At 36.9% G+C, this 22147-nt stretch overlaps 1 protein-coding gene across 2 annotated transcripts; it reads right to left on the bottom strand.

The window, feature by feature from the left end:
• Nucleotides 1-1777: 1777 nt before the first annotated feature.
• On the bottom strand, nt 1778-21699 carry prdx4 (peroxiredoxin 4). 2 transcript variants are annotated; one of them, NM_001089425.1, is given in 7 exon segments: nt 1778-1919; nt 2038-2072; nt 4004-4134; nt 8334-8456; nt 11501-11617; nt 20780-20897; nt 21461-21672. In NM_001089425.1, coding segments are annotated over 7 exon segments (783 nt in total). In that variant the 5' UTR covers nt 21669-21672; the 3' UTR covers nt 1778-1868.
• Between the last annotated feature and the right edge of the window lie 448 nt (nt 21700-22147).

The following is a 22147-nucleotide window of genomic DNA, read 5'->3' as shown; positions in this document are numbered from 1 at the left end:
AGTCCTGTGCCAGTTCATCGTCGATCTTTACTTGTCCTGGGGTCCGTTCTTCGTACGTGGATTACTCAGTTAGCTGGATTTGGATATTGACGATTTGACACGATCCAGGATCGTTTCGTTCTTCAAAGCTGATCTGAGAGTTGTTGTCATAGCAACAGTTCTGCTAGGTCAAACCTGATTGGGAGCAGGTTCAATTCATATAAACAGGATTAGATCGGCTTGTTCAAGCAAAGATAATACAGAAAGTATGTTCCCACTTCTGATATTTTCTTACAGTAGTAGTTATATACACTTGGGGAAATGTTACATATTTTTTAACTATATATATAAAGTTATAGTTATTAATAAAAAATAAAGTTATACATATTAATAAAACTTATGCAATTTGCACCCTCGAAATGAAAGTACAAAGACTGCCACCTGGTGGTGCAAATAGAAAACTTATTGATATGAACGTTTTAGATCGCTTTAGTACAAATTGTGTATAATAGAAATGCACAATATGTCACTTTTTTAAAGCAATAATACATTTCAGCAGTCATAAACATGTTTTGATAGTTAATATGCCGGTGATTTGATGCTTCACAAAAGTTGCAGACGCCTTTACCAATATGAAAATGCTTTTGTAAACAACCAGTTATTCTTTACACCAATTAAAAAACGGCTACTATAATAAAGAAAATCTTTTCTAAATGTAGAACTAAATACATTGATTTGCATTGAAATACATGAATACTCTTGACACATGAAAGTGTAAAGCCTGCAGTTCACAACAAATGTGGAAGGTTATTGCGTGTCATATTTAACAAACCGTTTACTGCTAATTTGATGTAATTTTGCTCACATGGATAATTGAATATTAATCAGATGATGTCATTACGCTGCTGTGCCGTCAGCCAATCGCTGCATTGCGGATCATGTTTTCGAGGATCGATAGATCTGTCCATCACAACACACGCAGCGATCTCAGAGCAGTTTATCCAGACGATCTAATCTGATTCGCGAACTTGTTTGAAGAACCAAATTAGCCAGAGATCAGTTATCAAGATTAAAAGATCCAGAATCTGCCAAATCATCTTAGATCATTTAAGCGAGGTACGAAGAACGGACCCCTGCTGTATCCAGCCCTGCCTTGTCGTGCCTGTCCAGTCAAGTTTGTTTGTTTATTTGTTTTATTAGTGTTTTCCCCCTTGGGGTTGTTCATTTTTGCCTTTTATTTTATTTTATTATAAATAAATACTACTTCACTCTGCGCTTGGGTCCTCGCTCCTTTTTCCCCACACCAAACGTGACAACTACGTCTGACAGATCACACCATTATGTCTTTTTCTTTTTCATTCCTTTGTAACCTGTTTTAACACATTTTAATCAGTTTTTAATACTTTATTCTCTGTTATTTTATTTTCTTATACTTTGAATGATCATCATGTATGGACTTGTGCTTTATAAATAAGCTTGCCTTGTCTTAATTGATTTGTTCAATGTACTTTAGTTTTATAACCAAAAAACTAAAAAAAAAAAGCAAATACCTGTGCAAAAAATATACAAAATTGGTATTTTTTGATTGATTTGTATTTATTTTCTTAATATCCCTGACACAAATATTTCCAATAACACAATAACGTCTGAATTTTGAATGCAGCTTTCTAGTTGCACACTGTTATCATCATACCCAGTGACTTTCTGAATATAATTTTCTACATCCTCTAAGATTTCCCTATTTTTTTCTCATGCACATGAACGATCAGACAAACTGCAGGAACAAAACAAAAGCAGGTTTATCAAAACTCCCCTTTTATTCATTCTGTACTTTTGAAGGCAGAAACCAGAACAAAACAAAACAAAGCCCCTTTAGTGAAACATTAAGCTCAGTTGAGTTTATCAAAGTACTTGAGTTTGCCTGCAGGGTCGGGGATAATCTGTGCGGAAACAGGAGAGATATAGAGAGATACTGAGAGATGGGATCAGTCAACACAATATTTACATAGAAACACACAGAAACATGTGCGCACGCACACACACACACGCGTATCTTACCGTATCACTGCCGGGTTTCCATCCAGCTGGACACACTGAAAGAAGAAGACAGACAGTCAGAAACAGTTAAACAAAAACACATTTACAGTTTATTTATTTATTTACTTGCTTAATTATTTATTTACTTGCTTTTTTAATTTATGTATTTATTTACTTCCTTATTTATTCATTTACTTGTTTATTTACTTGCTTATTTATTCATTTACTTGTTTATTTACTTGCTTATTTATTCATTTACTTGTTTATTTACTTGCTTGTTTATTGATTTACTCATTTATTTATTTACTTATTTAATTTACTTGCTTGTTTATTTATTTACTTGATTGTTTGTTAATTTACTTATTTAATTTACTTGCTTGTTTATTTATTTACATATTTACTTGTTTGTTTATTTACTTGCTTGTTTATTGATTTACTCATTTATTTACTTACTTGTTTATTGATTTACTCATTTATTGATTTACTTATTTAATTTACTTGCTTGTTTGTTAATTTACTTGCTTGTTTATTTATTTACTTGATTGTTATTTTACTTATTTAATTTACTTGCTTGTTTATTTATTTACATATTTACTTGTTTGTTTATTTACTTGCTTGTTTATTGATTTACTTATTTATTTACTTGTTTGTTTATTTACTTATTTAATTTACTTGCTTGTTTATTTATTTACATATTTATTTGTTTGTTTATTTACTTGCTTGTTTATTGATTTACCTATTTATTTACTTGCTTGTTTGTTTATTTACTTATTTAATTTACTTGCTTGTTTATTTATTTACATATTTACTTGTTTGTTTATTTACTTGCTTGTTTATTGATTTACTTATTTATTTACTTGCTTGTTTGTTTATTTACTTATTTAATTTACTTGCTTATTTATTAATTTACATATTTACTTGTTTGTTTATTTACTTGCTTGTTTATTGATTTACTTATTTACTTGCTTGTTTGTTTATTTACTTATTTAATTTACTTGCTTATTTATTAATTTACATATTTACTTGTTTGTTTATTTACTTGCTTGTTTATTGATTTACTTTTTTACTTGAATGTTTGTTAATTTACTTATTTATTTACTTCCTTATTTATTTACTCATTTAATTTACTAGTTTATTTATTTACTTGCTTGTTTATTGATTTACTTTTTTACTTGAATGTTTGTTAATTTACTTATTTAATTTACTTTCTTGTTTATTTTTTTACTTGTTTGTTTATTGATTTACTTATTTACTTGCGTGTTTATTTATTTACTTGTTTATTTACCTGCTTGTTTATTTATTTACTTAATTTACTTTGCTTGTTTACTGATTTACTCATTTATTTACTTGCTTGTTTATTTATTTACTTGCTTATTTATTCACTCATTAAATTAACTAGTTCGTTCATTTACTTGCTTGTTTATTTATTTACTTGCTTGTTTATTGATTTACTTATTTATTTACCCGTTTATTCATTTATTTGTTTATTTACTTGCTTGTTTATTGATTAACTAATTTATTTACCTGTTTATTCATTTGTTTATTTACTTGCTTGTTTATTGATTTACTCGTTTACTTGCTTGTTTATTGATTTACTAGTTTATTTACTTTCTTGTTTATTTATTTACTTGATTAATTTACTTTGCTTGTTTATTTATTTACGTATTTAATTTACTTTGCTTGTTTATTGATTTACTTATTTACTTGCTTGTTTAAGTATTTACTTGTTTATTTACTTGATTGTTTATTTATTTACTTATTTATTTGAATAGAATTTTTATTTAATTAATAAATCATAAATCAATGTTTTAGCTAGGGCAACTCCAGTAAACACTGTTATCATTTATATTTCTATTTATTACTCTAATGAATGTTTGTTAGTAAACAATTTGATTATCATCTTTTGATACATGCAATTTATTTCTAGATAAATAAGTAAATATATTTAATGTGCATTGAGGCAGTGTGTGTTGTATAAATGCTGTACCTTCTCCATGTTTATCCGTGTACTGGAAGGCCTGCACCAGTCTGAGGGTCTCGTCCACCGATCGGCCCACCGGCAGGTCATTCATAGTGATCTGTCTGAGGACACCTTTATCATCGATGATGAAGAGACCTCTGAAACACAAATGCCAATGAGGAACTGTTTTCGGTTCTTAAAAAACATTTCAGTGAACAGTTCCTAAAACTTTTTATTATTTTAATTAGCATAAAGAACACAAAAAAAAAAAAAACTAAAGACACACTGAAATGAAAAGTCTAGGCCGAAACAGAAACTTCTGGAATAATAATTATTTATCGTTTTATTAAATAGTGGACCCTTTTTATATTTGAAGGTTTCTCAGCAGTGAAGTCGTCATAGTTGGTAAACTTAGAGCGCAGTGAATGGAAGAGAACAACCATCCCATGTGCTGAAATAATAAAAGAAAAACTCCACAATAGTGTTGTCAAGACTTCCAGAAAAAAGGAAACAATAGTGTGAGACTGATAACGGCAGACAGAACAGAGAATAATGTCAGAAATACTGTGCTGCCCCCATAACTACTGCATTAAGCCTGATTTATACTTCTGCGTTGTGACCGGCGTAACCAACAGCGCATGCAACACGCGTAGCTGTGCATTTATACTTCTGTGCGCTCTCTCTGTTGGTCTGCATTAACACTTCCAAAACGCTAGTTGGCAGTGAGGTGTAAATGTGTCTGTGTCGAGTTTCTTCGCTGGTGTTTTCCGGGATGTACAAGTGGCTCAAACTCGCTCATTTTGAGGCAGGAACCAGCAGACGTGCAACAACTTTAACTATGAGGTGAACACAAAACTAAACTTTCCATCCAGAGCTTCTTCACGGGACTCCACACTTGTAAACAATCGCTCCATCTGGCTCGCCTAGACTCGTCAGCGCTACCAAGCCGACCAATCCCAGAGCTTGCGCTACGTGTCGTTGCGACGTCTAGTTACATTTTTTGAGAGATGCACGTCAGTGACGCCGATGGCCACGGCGTAGGGCTGTGCGTCGACGCATAGGCTGCGCCGTAGCATACGCGTACGCTTGACGCAGAGGTATAAATCAGCCTTTAGAAACACCTCACTTAAGCGTTAATGTTTTATAGTAATTTGATGCAAAGATGACATCATTCATACATAAATACATATAAATGTTCACATGTTTATTTTTAACAACTTTCAAGGATTTCAGATGCTGATGACTGTTAAACGCTTCATAACAGTCTTGTAAAAAGGTTCCATATTAAGTCATATTGTAAGACTTTTTAAAATGTAACATTTTCACCTGGCAGTTTCACTTGGTAGTTAATGTATTTAATAAACTGTAAAGCAATCAACTAAAACAAACAACTAAACCAATGAACAATGCGTGTACATCCTTTAATAATCGCAGTTCAACATATACTAATGCGTTATTAAAATTGTGTTTGTTAATATTAATGTACTGTAAGTTAACAGTATTAATGTACAGTAAGTCAGAGGTTCTCAAACTTTTCAGCCCGCAACCCCAAAAATAATCATATCAGTGGCTCGCGACCCCCATTTTTCAAGGTGGTTGTACTGTAAATATGTAAACGTTGCAGACACAACTATAGGCAAATATAAACATGAGCTTATTGACAACACAAAAATGCAACAGTCTATTAGCCATATAATGTTTTTTAAAGTCATTTATGGATTTAATTACATTTTGCTTTTAAAATTAAAGGCTGATGGCTGATTGTTATTTTTATGTTGTTGTTTCTTTAATGCAACTATTAACTATATTCTGTCGGTTATGAGTAAAATATGGTAATTCTGATAGTTTAATAAAATTTATTTGAGTTTTGGATATCACCAAGCGACCCCTTGTCATTGTCCCGCGGCCCCCCAGGGGGCCCCGACCCCCCCTTTGAGAACCACTGCAGTAAGTTAACTATTTTCATTAACTAATGTTAATAAACAATTAAATATTAAATATAAATAATTATTAAAAGATTATTCACAACTAAACTACACCTATTTTACTGTCAATGTCACCCAATTATGTTATTTTGCAGAAGCAGCTGTTAAGCTCCTTTTAAATATTTCACAAGTTATGTTTATCAGAGCAAGGACATTTTCACAGTATGTCTGATCATATTTTTTTCTTCTGGAGAAAGAATTTTTTTTTAACCCATTTTAAAAGGTCAAATTAATTATCAGCCACCCTCTTTATTTTTCCCCAATTTCTGTTTAACGGAGAGAAGATTTGTTTAGCACATTTCTAAACATAATAATTTTAATAACTCATCTCTAATAACTGATTTATTTTATCTTTGTCATGAAGACAGTAAATAATATTTGACTGGATATTTTGGGATCAGCTTTCACTGCTATGCAGATGATACTCTATTATATATTTCAACTAAACCTGATGAGATGTCTGAAATGTCTAATGGCCCGTTTCCACTGAGTGGTACGATCCGGTACGGTTTGGTTTGGTACGCTTTTATGCAAATGATGTATCTCTGTAAACCAATAGCGTTCATCTGTGCGTCTAGCTCCGCTTTTTGGTACCCCTTTCTTGTGTTTGGGACCCTTTCGAAAGGGTGCCGAAAAAGTGGTGCGGTATGGTTTGGTTCGGTACGCATTTTCACAGTGGAAACAGCCATAAAAGCATACCAAACCGAACCGTACCGTACCACTCAGTGGAAACGGGCCATAAGTTACGGAGTATGCTATCCATCTCTGATGCAGAAAAGCTAGTCCATGCTTTTATGACTTCTAGGCTGGATTACTGTAATGCTCTGATCACTGGCTGCCCAGCATCCTCTATTTACAAACTTCAGTTAGTACAAAATACAGCAGCCAGAGTTCTGACCAGGTCTAGAAAATATGATCAAATCACACCAATTTTATCCTCCTTACACTGGCTGCCTGTTCAGTTTCACATTGAATTTAAAACATTACTTCTCACCTATAAAGCTCTACATAATCTAGCTCCTGTTTATCTAACCAACCTTCTGTCTCGCTACAATCCAGCTCGCTCTTTAAGATCTCAAAATTCAGGGCTTCTGGTAGTACCTAGAATAGCAAAGTCGAGTAAAGGAGGTCGAGCGTTCTCGTTTATGGCTCCTACACTCTGGAATAGCCTTCCTGATAACGTCTGAGGCTCAGACACACTCTCCCAGTTCAAAACTAGATTAAAGACCTGTGTTTTTAGTAAAGCGTACAGTCAATGCATCACTTAGCGGGTTTCCTCACAGGTTTCTGCATCTTGCTTATATACACTATGAACAGCAGCTACGCTAATTATTCTCTTCATTCTCCATTTCCACCTGGGGATACTCATCCGAGGTCCTCAGATTATGCAGTCACTGATTGGATCCAAGACCAGCAACGAGATGATCCCAAGGTTTCCATACCCTGGACCAGGCCGTATCCTGAGCAGCTGCTGCGCTGGTCGTGGAGGAGTGGAGAGCATGAGACTGATTCCAGTGACGCTCCAGGGACAGACAAGTCTTCGCTGAGGCCAGCTTCCAGCCTCCACTGCTGAGACTGCAGCTCAGCACAAGACGTTTGGCCAGCGGAGAAATTAAAATGGTTGTGAACAACTGAGTCTGGTTCTCTCAAGGTTTTTTTTCTTCACTTTCGCCAATTGGTGAAGTTTTTTTTCCCTCTCCGCTGTCGCCTCCAACTTGCATGGTTCGGGATCTGTAGAGCTACGCATCGATGAATTTGCTCTTCAGTGTTTGGACTCTCAGTAATGATTATTAAAACACACAGAACTGAGCTAAACTGAACTGAACTTAAACACTTAAAAACTGAACTACCTGTTCCAGTTACTATGACCATTTATGTGAAGCTGCTTTGACACAATCTACATTGTAAAAGTGCTATACAAATAAAGCTGAATTGAATTAAATATTCTTCAAGACACTTCTATACAGCTTTAAGTGACATTTAAAGGCTTAACTAGGTTAATTAGGTTAACTAGGCAGGTTAGGGTAATTAGGCAAGTCATTGTATAATGATGGTTTGTTCTGTAGATTATCTGGGTAAAATATAGCTTAAAGGGGCTAATAATTTTGACCCTAAAATTATTATTTTTTATTAAAACTGCTTTTATTCTAGCCGAAATAAAGCAAATAAGACTTTCTCCAGAAGACAAAATATTATCAGACATACTGTGAAAATTTCCTTGCTCTGTTAAACATCATTTGGGAAATATTTTAAAATTAATGAAAAATTCTACTAATTCAACTGTTTAAATATCAGAAAAAACACCTGAATCAGTGACAATTCAACTCAGTTTTAAAACAAATAAAACACACACACAAGACCCGTGTCAGTACCTGAGTGTGTGTCCCTGATCCTCAAGAAAGACGCCATAGTCTTTGGAGATCTGATGAGTGAGGTCAGAAAGAAGAGGAATCTTCATTGGTCCCAAACCTCCTTGTTTCCTTGGTGTGTTGATCCTGATAACACACACGCACACACGTACGCACGCACGCACACGCACACACGCACGTGCGCACACACACGCACGCACGCACGCACGCACACGCACACACACACACACACACACACACGGTTATATACCGTTCGCCCTCCTGCGAATTTGTTTTTCCTTTTTCAAATATTTCCCAAATGATGTTTAACACAGTATTTCCTAGAATATTTTTTCTTCTGGAGAAAGTCTTATTTGTTTTATTTCAGCTAGAATAAAAGCAGATTTTTATTTAATTACCCTAACTTTAACCTAATTAACCTAGTAAAGCCTTTAAATGTCACTTTAAGCTGAATACTAGTATCCTGAAGAATATCTAGTCAAATATTATTCTGTCATCATGACAGAGAAAATTAGAGAAAATTAGTTATTAGAGATGAGTATTAAAACTATTATTATTAGAAATGTGTTGCTAATTTCTCTGTTAAACAGAAATTGGGGAAATGTCATGTCTCTATCTGCATCCATGTAATGTTGCGCCATGTAATTAATATTGCGCTAATATAAATTATAATAAATAATGTATGAAAGTACTAACTATGTATTTTGTGACAGCCTAATATAAATGCTAGAGCATAATATGAAACGATATGCTCGTTATTTTTTATTTCATTATTTTTCCTACCATTATTAAAGTCCTCAGTCAAGATTAGTAAGTGATTTTTTTCCTCATCTCTTTTTTTATTTGATCAATTATGACAAACACGATCAGCAGCAAGAATATAGCGCACTGTGACTTTAAAGGGCACATAGTTTACCCCTTTTTTATGATTTAATATTACTATTAAGGTTGTTGTGAGTGTGCCAGTTTAGGTTCAGTTCAACACACAGTTCAGATGTTTTTATTATAATGTGTTCAAGTGTTATTTTGGGGGCGTGAACACAGTCTGCTGTTTTAGGGGTTTTCCTGCCCAACGTATCAAGGGGCGGAGCCAAGAGCTCGCCCGCGCTGTGTTTGGGAACAACTAGGCAGACAGAGACGCTGCATGAGAAGATGAGCATTAAGCCTCGGCCACAGACCAAGCAGAGAGTACGCAATCATTCGTGTCTTTGTTTAGTTTCTCAGCAAACTGTGTGCTAGTTTAAAGTGCCGAGCTTGTACACAGACTAATAACCACACGCACTTAATTAACAGCTGTGACACGGCACCCCAGACACGGACATTCGCATGTTCGACTAAATATTGAATCCCACCAGGTTCTAGCCCGAATTCGAACGCTCCCGCTCATGTTCAGCATGTGTCCTGCTGCCCGACTCGCCCTGTTTTCTACCCGCCGCGCCCGTTTCCCACTAACGAGCGGGGGGAGAACAAAACCGAAAAACCACCCAGCTATACAGTCCAGCCAGGCTATAACAAGCTGTCTTTATGAAGACACACACATAAGCACGCTCGCGCTCTCTCTCTCTCTCTCTCTCTCTCTCTCTCACACACTCACACTCACACACACACACACACACACACACACACACACACACACACACACACACACACACACACACACACACACACACACACACAATGTTCTCTCTCTCACACACACACAGCAAATGGCTGAAGTTTAAAGGTTCAGGACACCCTGGAGAACTTTTTTTTTTTAGATTAACAGATGTGTGTGTGTTGAGCATCAGTTAAGACAATGTTAGCACCTGTCAGCTTTAATTGTGGGGAAAACTGGATAATGTTGAGCTTTTGTCTGCTAATTTCAGCTTCCGGGTTTAAAATGATTTTTGGGGCGGATCAAAATCGGCGACGTAGCGCAGTACTGCAAGTGCAATGATGACGCGTCGGTTTCTCATTATTATTCATAGCGGAGTTTTCTTATCCTATGAGAAGAGCCGGCTGCTTAATTATTCATGAGAGCACGTGCTTTCCGAAGGCAGACCTGCCAGTTTCAAGCAAGGTGAGAGACACGGACCCACGGCACGCAGTAGCCGTTCATGAAGGCTCGTATGTGTTTGTTTCCATGATCCACGGGGTTTGTTGCATGTTTTTTTCCCCGCGATCCTGTCAGGGCCGATCATACAGCAAAGCTGTGTGCGTGCTGCAAGCATTTTTGTCGGGAGAGCAGCACGAGAATTGAAGAATGGCGGACGTTGACTTTTATCAGGAGTTCGTTCACATTCAGACACATCACTATGCTGCTGTGTTTATCAAATCCTCTATATTACCAACAGGGCTAATGGTTAAAATAGACAGGTCAGGAGACCTGCTGCACTGATTCTGCATTCAGATCTATACTTTAGACCCGGGGATCGAGGGAGAATCCTCATTTATAGTGTTTACATAAACACGACTATCTATATAATAATATAAATTATGGTTATGTGTATATGAAACTACGAATAACAAATGTTGCAGGGCATTAAATTACTGTTTATTTCTTTGCATTTAAACTTTGTGAACTATAAACTCATGCTTCTCCTCATGGTTTGCCTCATTTTGTGAGCTAACTGACTACAACAGTTGTTCTCTCCCCTGCTGGTCTACGCCCACTCCTGCCCTTTACTCGCGGAGCTCCACGCCCATTAATCATGCATCTTTTGAAAAAATTCTGAAGTAGACTTTAACCGAAAGTGGGGGGTGTCATGGCCCTTTAAGGTAGATGCAACGAAAAGTACACGTTTGCAAACCTACCGAATGCTGATCTTGTGAATGAGCCTTACATCTAAAAATAGAGCAAGGGTGTTCCTCTAGCGACACCGCTGTGACTCACACACTGAAAATGGCGGACGTGAAACGACAAACTGAGGATATGGTGACACGCGCCTGTCAATCAATATTGGTGGGCGGGGGAGCACACTCCTACATAAAGTTGCGGTCGATCTGAAAACCGCTCCAATTGGTCCACCGTTTTTATGTCGTTAAATTGAAAAAAAAAATGACTGTGTGTGTTTATATCACCCCAATATGACGGTCTATACACTATACTTATACACATGTCTGTCCAGACAACTTGAAAAGTAGATTTTTCACCATAGGTGCCCTTTAAGTAAGAGTGTGGCTGTTCTCACCAGGCCAGATGAGTAAACTGAGAGTCCACCGAGCAAGCGACCACCTCTGCATTAATGGCCTGAAACTCGTGCACACGATCACTGAAGGCGATGATCTCAGTCGGACACACAAACGTGCTGCGGAACAACACAAAAACAGGATAAATATATATGTAATGTGAGAAATCAGACATACTATGCATTTACAACGATCAAAAGGTTGTGCCAAAACAAATACGCATGTTATATGTTTTTGAAAGTAGTCTCTCGTGTAATGAATACTGTATTTATCTGATTAAAAATACAGAAATAACAAAAATCTCAGTTTAAAAAGGCATTTTCTATTGTAATACACCTGAAATTGTAATTTGAATATTTTTTATGTGACTACAAATGCACACACAGGCTTTTATACAGTCTAAATATATTTACAAATATATGAATAATATGTATAATGTTATGTTATATATATAAATATAAAACAATATTTTCTTTGCATGTATATACAGCATGTGTGTGTTTATAGATACAGTGCTCAGCGTAATTGAGTACAGCCCATTTTGAAGATGAATATTTTCCTCCATTTCTCAGTGAATATAGGCAATGCATTTGAAAAAACAGGTTTAGTAAACAGATAAATTTGTTAAAATAATATTTCAGTCACCAAACATTTAGAAAGATAACACAATTAAATTCAAGCAAAATATTGCAAAATAATAAATAATTACTACATTTTTCTTCTCTTGATTTTTCCTCTTTTTAAAATTTTTTATTTCATATTTTTCTATAACATATAAATTTGGTCGTACTAGTTTTTGGACCATTATCGCAAGTTATTTTGTTCCAGATTCGGCTTTAGTACTGACTAATCTAATGTACAGTTGAAGTCAGAATTATTAGCCCCCTTGTTTATTTTTTTTCCGCCGATTTCTGTTTAACGGAGAGCAGATTTTTTTTCAGCACATGTCTAATAGAGTGGAGGAACTATGACGTCACTTTGTAGGCTAATCGGCTGCTAGCATAAAACTGGTTCCCTCGTGAAAATCCCTATAGGATTTTCCCATAGGCTTTTCGAAGATTGCGAATAATAAGCTCTGTGTTCAGACACTGTTCATGACACTTACATGTTTTGTCCAGCCGGATAATCCTCACACGAAAATACAACTTTGAGCATTTTTGGATCTTAAATGCCAACGCAAGAACTGAAAAGCTAACATTAGGCTATAAATGGACTGCAGAGCCCTCGGGGCGCTCGCCTGTGACGTCAGCCCCACCCTGCTACAGACAACTTATCAAGCTTATATTTAGAAATAATGTCCATGACTAAGAGTTAATCTCTCTGTTTATTATATTATAATCCACGCTATATATTATAAACTAATAAATACGCAAACACACATAGACCTATGTGCCTTTTGGATTGTTTTTATACGTGGGAAATACACCTGTTTTGCTTTACGGTTGTTCTAAAAGTTTTAAAACTGCGTGTATAAATCTGCCTACATAGTATTATCATAAGACATATTTAAATAAGTGTATTGCTCGCGTGCACAGCCTGCGACGACAGAAATGAGGCGTGAGGAGAAACAAGTCTATCAAATGCCTAAGTTCCATCATGATGGACACAGATCAACATTCAATATTCCTCTTATGTCATGAACTACAGCGAAAAGCAGCCCATACAGTCACATCTGCTTTACATTTTATGGAGTGTAAATATTGCAGGTATGACAGAGTTAAATGTGTTCAGATGAAGAAAACACTATGAAAAAAATCACTTGATCACGTTAAAACGACAGTTAATATGTCTGTATTTTTACACATTTATTCACACGTTTGCATTACTGAGGGCAGGAGAGAGACAGGCTGCACTGGTGAGCAGTATCTTCATAATATCATTTAATTAAAATAAATGATCAACAAATGAATCTGTCTCGACAGCCTTTACAAGTGAAGGAATTATCTACACAATCTGAATTCCCAATTAGAAAAACACAACAAACTATAAAATACTATTCCTGAAAATACCTAAATAACAGACAAATCCAAATGCCCAACACAAGCGAGCTGCACTCCAGACCAGATCAGCTCGATGATGTTTAATGTCTCCGACACTGCCTGTAGTCCCAATTAGCAACTTGATAGCAACCGTCTTTTTAAGGAAGCATGGCCAAATTAAAAATTCGAGAGTGTGCTGTAACTGATGTGTTTTATGTCGTAGTACAAAACGTGAAAGTATCTTGAGTTTGTGTTTGCCACGGACCTTATTTAAGCGTTTTACTGAAATCCCATACAAAAAACCCATTGACTTTGGGACGAGGGAACCGGAAGTGCTAAAATGCTAACTCGCTTCCGGGTTTTGCATACAAATTGACGTCATAGTTCCTCCACTCTATCATAATAGTTTTAACAACTGATTTCTAAAAACTGATTTATTTTCTCTGTCATGATGACAGTAAATAATATTTGACTAGATATTTTTCAAGACACTTCTATACAGCTTAAAGTGACATTTTAAGGCTTAACTAGGTTAATTAGATTAACTAGGCAGGTTAGGGTAATTAGGCAAGTCATTGTATAATGATGGTTTGTTCTGTAGACTATCTAAAAAAATATCTAGCTTAAAGGGGCTAATAAAACAAATAAGACTTTCTCCAGAAGACAAAATATTATCAGACATACTGTGAACATTTCCTTGCTCTGTTAAACATCATTTGGGAAATATTTAAAAAGAAGAAAAAAATCAGGGGGGCTAATAATTCTGACTTCAACTGTATATTCACAAATATAATATTGTAGAGCTTCCTATTAAACATATTAATTTAAGAGAGACATTCGTAAAAGAGGTGTACTTATATATACCGAGCACTGTACATAAATAAATATACACAGAACACAAAAATGTATGTAAATGCAAACTTATTTTGTATGCAATTAGTCATAATTAATCATTTACAACACTAATTTTTTAATAATTTTAAACATTTTAATGTTAATTATCATTAATGTTAAATAATATTATGCTGCTTTATATTTTGGTGTAAATTGTCATTCACTACAGTTCAAATGTCTGTATAGTAAGATTTTATTTTTAATAAACACTAATAATACATTACTGACAAGTACATCGAAATGCATTATGATTTATCCAAAAATAAAAAGCAGAAAAAACGTACTAAAACAGATAAATAATAAGAACAAGAATTAAACACAGATTAAGCAAATTCGCATTAATGATGCTTAAAATGCAACTTTAACCTCAAATAACAGCTGAGATAGATATTTACAAAATAAGTTGCAAGTTCAGATGCAAAAGCAGCTAAACGCCACTTCCACCAAAAATGAGCGAATGACATTGAATGAATGCTTTAGGCACTGGTTCAAACCTCGGCTCAGTTGGCGTTTCTGTGTGGAGTTTGCATGTTCTCCCTGCATTCGTGTGGGTTTCCTCCGGGTGCTCCCCCACAGTCCAAACACATGCGGTACAGGTGAATTGGGTAGGCTAAATTGTCCTTGGTGTATTTATGTGTGTATGTGTGGATGTTTCCCAGAGATGGGTTGCAGCTGGAAGGCCATCCGCTGCGTAAAAACATGCTGGAAAAGTTGGTGGTTCATTCCGCTGTGGCGACCCCGGATTAATAAAGGGACTAAGCCGACAAGAAAATGAATGAATGAAGATTTAATATTGCTATTGATTAATGCACTTACTTGAATACGGAACCCCGGAAGGGACGTAGTGGAGGAGAAAAAATTGGCTGGGCGAAAGAAAAAAAATGGTTGGGAGGAAAATATATATTTCTAAGTTTTTGCGTTCCCTTGCAAAGATGTTTTGCGTTCCCTCGCAAAGTTTTGCGTTCCTTTTCAAAAATTTTCTCCACAAACACTTCCTGTTCACTTCACTCACGTTAACCCTCCCGTTTTTGCCGAAATTCTCCCGTATTTTACCATTCTACCCCACTTTCTTTACATTACTGTGCGTCGATCGTCGCCTTTCATATGCTACCTCTGAACCAGTGAATGCATGTATAAGCGCTGACTGACCGACGCGCTCCATACAATACAATACAGCGTCTGTACGCGCCATTTAAAGGGACACTTCTGTTATCAAACAAGTGAGTTTATTGTACTGAGCGCGTCTGTCAGTCAGCGCTTATACATGCATTCACTGGTTCAGAGGTTGCATATGAAAGGCGACGATCAATGCACAGATTTAATGAAAATAAAGTGGGGTAGAATGGTAAAATATGGGGGAGTTTCGGCAAAAACGAGAGGGTTTACATGAGTGAAGTGAACAGGAAGTGTTAGTGGAGAAACATCTTTGCGAGGGAACGCAAAACAACTTTGCGAGAGAACGCAGAAACTTAGAAATATATATTTTCCTCCCACCCATTTTTTTCTTTCCACCCAGCCAATTTTTTTCTCCTCCACTACGTCCTGTTAGATTTTGCTGTATTTGGCTTGACCGTTCTTTGGTGGCTCGCCAATGTATTAGATTACTCTAATACATAAAATAAGTAAACTGACCAAAGTTCTTACGGAGAGAAGACTTTATTGAAGACAATCAATAGTGCAGTTCCTCAGCAGTGATGTTAACCCGTCGGTCTTCAAGTAACTTAACCCAAAGTACTGTCTGTGAGACAGTACTTTATATTAGCATCAAACAAACCATTCTGTTTACGAGGCTCAGCAGGACCCTCTTCAGATGTTTCAGCTGTTGTTTTGCTAATACCCATTAGCCGCATTTCCACTATCGGGCCAGTGCGAGCCAGGGCTTTAATTGGGCCGGGGCGGGCCAATAGCCCGGGAGGTTGAGAAATGAGGCTGAAATCATGTCGCGTTTCCACTGTCGGGCTAAAGCTCACAGCGCGTCACGCAAAAACCGCCCACAGAACGTCCCCGAATCAAACGTCACACAACCCGCCCACTTCAGCGGGAATGAGGCAGATAAAGCAGACCATAGAATCATCACGAAACGAAACCATTAAAATGAAGACAACCGAAACAAACAAACGACACGTTACTGTACAGCAGTACATTATATGTCTGTACGCACAGACCTGTGTATTTTCATTCATTACATTTGTTTACTCGCCGACCGACTGCATTGTGCATCGAGTGCTCTCGCCACTAACGCAGGGACCCATCACAGAGAGCGCACACATCCATAATATAAAGCCACAGAAATTCTCCTTTATAACTCGATATGGCATGTATTTTTTAACATCCTCGTGTTGATAGAAGTCGTGTTAAGTTTTCAGCACAAGAGCGAGAAGCCTAATAAAATATAGCCATATTTGTTGCGCTCGGCAGCTATTCACTAAAACTCCTCATTTAAAGTTTCATTTATAAATTTAACCACGTCATACAAAAACATAAACAGTTGTTTGAGGATTTAGAACACATTTTGTGTTTGGACTTTCCCCCATATGCGTTTAAAGGGTCACGAAACACCAAAACACATTTTTTGAGCTGTTGACAGTCGTATATGTGTCCCACACTGCTAAAAACACTATTAGGACACCTATATTTCACTAAAAAGTGTAAATTGGTTGTTTTTGCGTTATTTTAAGCAAATTCGTACTTCCTGTTTGAAACGAATTTTTGAAGCTGCGTCACGGTCATGACATAATAGCGTGTATTCCAGCATGCAGACTGGGCATCTGTGCCAGAGTGTGCCTTATTACGTCTTACAGTGTGCTGCATTAATGCATGAGTATGGCTTGGGTCAAACCAATCAGCGCACTCTATTGTGCAACTTCATTAATATTCATTACTATCACCGTGTTTTCAGGACAGAGACGCCACGTTGTGTTGGCAAAACAAGCGTGAAGTGTTGCTTTTATAGTTTGCTGCAGTTAAGTTTCGTTTTCATTTTCTCTCTGTGAGAGCTCAGACTCACGTGTGGATTACAGTGTACGCGACGCTCGACAACATTAACTTACGTGTCTAAGGAGGATTATTGTTTACCTGAGAGCTGTTCTCATCTGCAAACGCTGGGATCTGGAATCGTTTGTAGTCTCCTCTTAATAAAGACGCGGCTCTAGTTGCTGGTGATTGTCCTGTCTCTACAGATTTGGTAAGTGAGCGACCAGTGCTCTTTGTTTATTCAGTTTGTTCGTATCTAACAAACTATTGCACAGAGTGTAAACACGTTAGCACCACAACCAAACTTTAACCTCGTGTAGGGTTTTTACCGCATTTAGTGACCGGAATAACACGCGCGGCTTTCTGACACTACCTGTCGTGTGCATCTAAGTTTCTGGGAAATGCGGAGGGTTTTTTTCTCTCATTCGCCGTGCGGTATAAAACATTGCATGAAAAATACACGCTTAGAGCAGCTCCTCGAATCAAATATCTCGTGTGTCGCGAGGGGCATGAATGAATTCCCTGAATGAAAGAGCCAAACTGCAGTTAAAGTCCACTATTTAATAATTTGGCTAATAATTCGACTACAGATGTCCATGTAGGTTTAACACCATCACATTCTCCTGTATGTATGTGTGTGTGTGTGTGTATTTTGACTCTGAAACTCGCGCGTGCCCAAATCGACACTCCCACACCCTCCCACTTTAGTTCCTCCGACACTCCCCCCTAAACAGAGCTGGACATGCCCACTTTTCTGACTTTTTCCAAAGAAGAGGTGTGAAAACACCCTGCTGAAACGAGGGGGTTTCATGGCCCTTTAAAGCAGCGAGTGCTGCGCAGGACTGAGTGACAGAAAAAAAGGTATAGGAGATTCTGCTTTCACTCACCCAAATAATGCTCTGTTTGCGCGATTTGATTAATATCATCGTATCCAAATACTTTATAAATATTTACTTATATAAATATTTACTTTATATAAATATTTCAAACCTTCTCCGGTGTTTATTGTTTTTAAAAAATATCGAAAATCTTTTTTTTTTTCAGACAGGTCTTTGCAAAATGAAAGTTAGGCTATATGTGGCTTTAAAACGGTTTGATTTATGTATTGTATATAGGCTACCTACATTGTTTTAGTTAGCTTTTGTTTATTTTATATTGGTTTATTTATTTAATGTGATTTTATATATATCCGGTATTTGTAATTCTTTAAATTATATTTCAATATACCTTAGGCTATTTTATCAAGATATGACAATATATTGTTTAAAGTCTACGAAAGTGGGCACGTATTTTGTTAAGTTTATGTCTTTCTGTTGTATTTATATGTGTATTATCTCCAAAATAAATAAAGAAAAAAGCCGCTCGCGGCATAACAGAGCTGTGAAGGAGCGCTTTTGCCCGGTCTCACACACATACAGGCATCTAAACGTGCACAAACAAACAAACATTTTAAACTTGACAAAAACTCTCGAAAACCTTTACTGTCTGATGTGTTTTTAATATGGTGTAAAGATTATTATGCGTTATTTAAACATAAAGGAGGACGCAGCACAGAACATCACTATAAATTAAAACTACTTTATTATACGCAAAAAGACCCCTGACTATAAGGCTAAATGTTTTCTTTCCCTTATTTCTTTATTTGTTTGGCGCATGTACTCATGTGCGATCAGAAAACTGCCCGCCTCTCCTTTCACTCCGCCCCGAAGCCCCAGCTGGCCCTCCTTGGCCCAAGGTATTCGGCGGGCCGAAAAAGGCCGGCCGCTGGCCCCAAGAAAGCCCCGCTTTGGCCCGATTAGGCCCCGGAAGTGACAGTGGAAACCCCACTGGCCTTGGCTCGCCCTGGCTCGCTCGCTTTAGGCGCGATAGTGGAAACGCGGCTATTGAGATTGTAAAAGGGTCATTTAGTTCACACCTATCAGTTTGTGGGGGTCGAGACACAGGTCACCCATCATATCACATCAGAGTTTAATCAATGTAAATGCAACTGAACTAAAATGCACATAATCTTTCAGTCCCTTCCGGGGTTCCGTACTTGAAAGATTTCATTCATTTACTTTCCTTCTGCTGGGTCCATGGTTTATCAGGGGGTACCACAGTGGAATGAACCGCCACTTACTTGACAGATTTGTGTGTTCTAAGTGGTTTGTGCATGTGTTTTATGTTTGATAAGATAATTTCTAATTGTATCTTTAGTGGTTTTCAACTAATTACAGTCTTGTCGCAATATGTGGATTTGGAGGGTTTTGCATAAAAAAGTACAAGTGGATTTAGCTGGTTTTGACGCAAAAGAAAATCTACCTTGTTAAAAAACAAACTAAACTGACATTTTTGAAAAAAAGGTATTTTATTATCCAGCTAATAACCTTATTACATATAAAATGAAACTTCTGAAACTAATCAGAGGAGCCTGATCAGGGCCGGAGTGGGACTCCTTTTTAGCTCTGGAGTTTCAAGCCTGACCGGCCCACATCAGTTGACGACTGACTATATTAAAATAATGTCATTTCCAATTCAGTTTCAAATGACACTGTCACGTCTTTTTCAAGGACACAGCTGCTTTAGAACTTCAAATGTTTTTCATAAATAGGAGAACATTAATTTTTTATAGATATCCAGTCCTTTGTAACGGTCGTCACACACAAAAAAATGTACCCCTACATAAGTAACCAAAACAGTATTTAATGTCTTAACACTGAAAATGAAAAAATTATATTATACTCTGGCGAGGTTCGAACTCAGACCGGCGGCATCAAAACCTAACGTGCTAACCACTAGACCATGATGACGCTGTTAAGCACTGCACTGTTATCTGCTTTTATTGATGCCTACCTTATTCTTTTTCTCCCCTTTTTAGATTTCTGATCAAGTTAAGTCAGATATATGAATGTAGTGAATCATCTGATTTTCATTAAGCAGGTGTAATATTCATTAATATTAATTAATATTCACTAAGGTTCCGCTGTTTGGGGTGAAATGGGGTGCAGCTCGCAGGTAAATGATGATCATCATTAACCTGCAGGCTGCATTTTGTTCACGGGGCTGCGAGAAAATTAATAAAAAGAGCGGAGCAGCGGCAAAAAAAATTATTAAAAAGAGTCAGGTTATGGTCAAATAAACAAATAAATTAAAAAAGTGCAACTGCTGAGAGTGCAAGCAGCTAGGGACACCGGCCCTCATGGCCAAAAAACGGACCGGCCACCAGGAATTCTCCCTGTTCTCCCGATTAGCCAATCCGGGCCTGAGCCTGATAGAAAATGCTCATTCACAAAAAAAAGAGGTCTGATGGATTTAGAGGGTTTTGCATCTGAACTCTTCATGTAAATGTGCTCATTTTGATTTGACGTTGTCTATAATGTTACAATACATTACAACTACAATTCACCTCACTTATGTATAAATATGACTTGAGTAAATTAATAATAGCATGCTCACAAGTCCAGAGGGTAGAAGAAGAAAACCAGGTATTTTCCTTTGTAATCTGACAGTTTCAGCTCTTTAAACTCTCCATTGATGACTGCTGTTCCTTCCCAGTGTGGTGCTGGTTTTGAGACTGAAAAATAAGTATATACCATCATTAGTCCATTACTGATGCAGAACTCTCAGTGCATAAACATGTGGAGGCCTGTCTCTTTAAGAGATTCAACAGCCTGGATCCAACCAATACTTCATGACGTGTCCTTAAAAACTGTCCCCGTTTTAGACAACACACACAGACAACACAAATTAATAAATGCATACTTTAAAATAATAAACAGCACATATTAATAACAACCCAAATACAAGTCAGGTAAATAAATAATTCTGATAATGCATCAGCTCAACTCACATGCAGAAAAAAAACATGAAAATCTTACTGGAGGGTTCAATATATTAAAAAAAATACATTTTATAACAACAGAAAATACCCTAAAATTAAATTATCACTCATATTTCTTAAATTAGTGCAAATGCTAGCATGCTAATAGTTGACAGCTGTTAGATGTGCATGCAAAATAGCATCAAAATGGAGGATTAAAAGCTAAAATAAACCACCGCAAGCAATTATTATAATTCAAATGCACGCACACAACATGCACACAGCCTAATTTGCATATGCAGATGAGTGTAACACACTTTTGGCTTTGCTCAGGTGTAAGGAATGATCAGATACGGGCACGCGGAAAGCCTCTCCGGGATAAACGTGTCCTCCGGCGTAATTATAACACTCCTGCTCCCTCTTCCCGTTTGCACCGTCACACACAACCGACTCGCTGAGTAAAAACAGCGCGCAGAGCACACCGAGCCATTCCCGAGGCGTTTTAACGCAGCGACTGACATCCATTGCTGAGTCTTGCAGGAAGCACGTCTCTCTCGGTTTGATTATTATTCCTTCCTCCTTCTCCCGCGGCGCGGAAAGACATCACCGATCTGTATGAGAGGCGGATGGACTGCAGAGCATTACATTGAGCGGGTCTGACGTCGATGTTTATTACATGGAGATCGACGTTTCCGATTATTAATATATTTGTTTCCTCTATTAAAGTTCATCAGTCATGCGCCACTGGAGAATTAAATTAACCCTTTGATTGTTTTTAATGGGGATCTGCTGTTTTAAGAATAATAACCATTATCGAGCAGTGATATATTTGTTTGAGTTTTTATTTTAGTTGTTTAATGCACCAGACATTCTGTTAGACAGGGGCGCCCCCAAGGGGTGATAGTTGCTGATATTAATAAATAAATGAATAAATAAAATGCAGCCACTAAATTATTGTGGATTGATCAGCGCCACTGACGAAGCTGATTCACTGAGATTGCACA

Source organism: Danio rerio, chromosome 5 (assembly GCF_049306965.1).
Source record: "Danio rerio strain Tuebingen ecotype United States chromosome 5, GRCz12tu, whole genome shotgun sequence".
Classification (NCBI taxonomy): Eukaryota; Metazoa; Chordata; class Actinopteri; order Cypriniformes; family Danionidae; genus Danio; species Danio rerio.
This window is presented reverse-complemented; position numbering and strand designations above follow the sequence as displayed.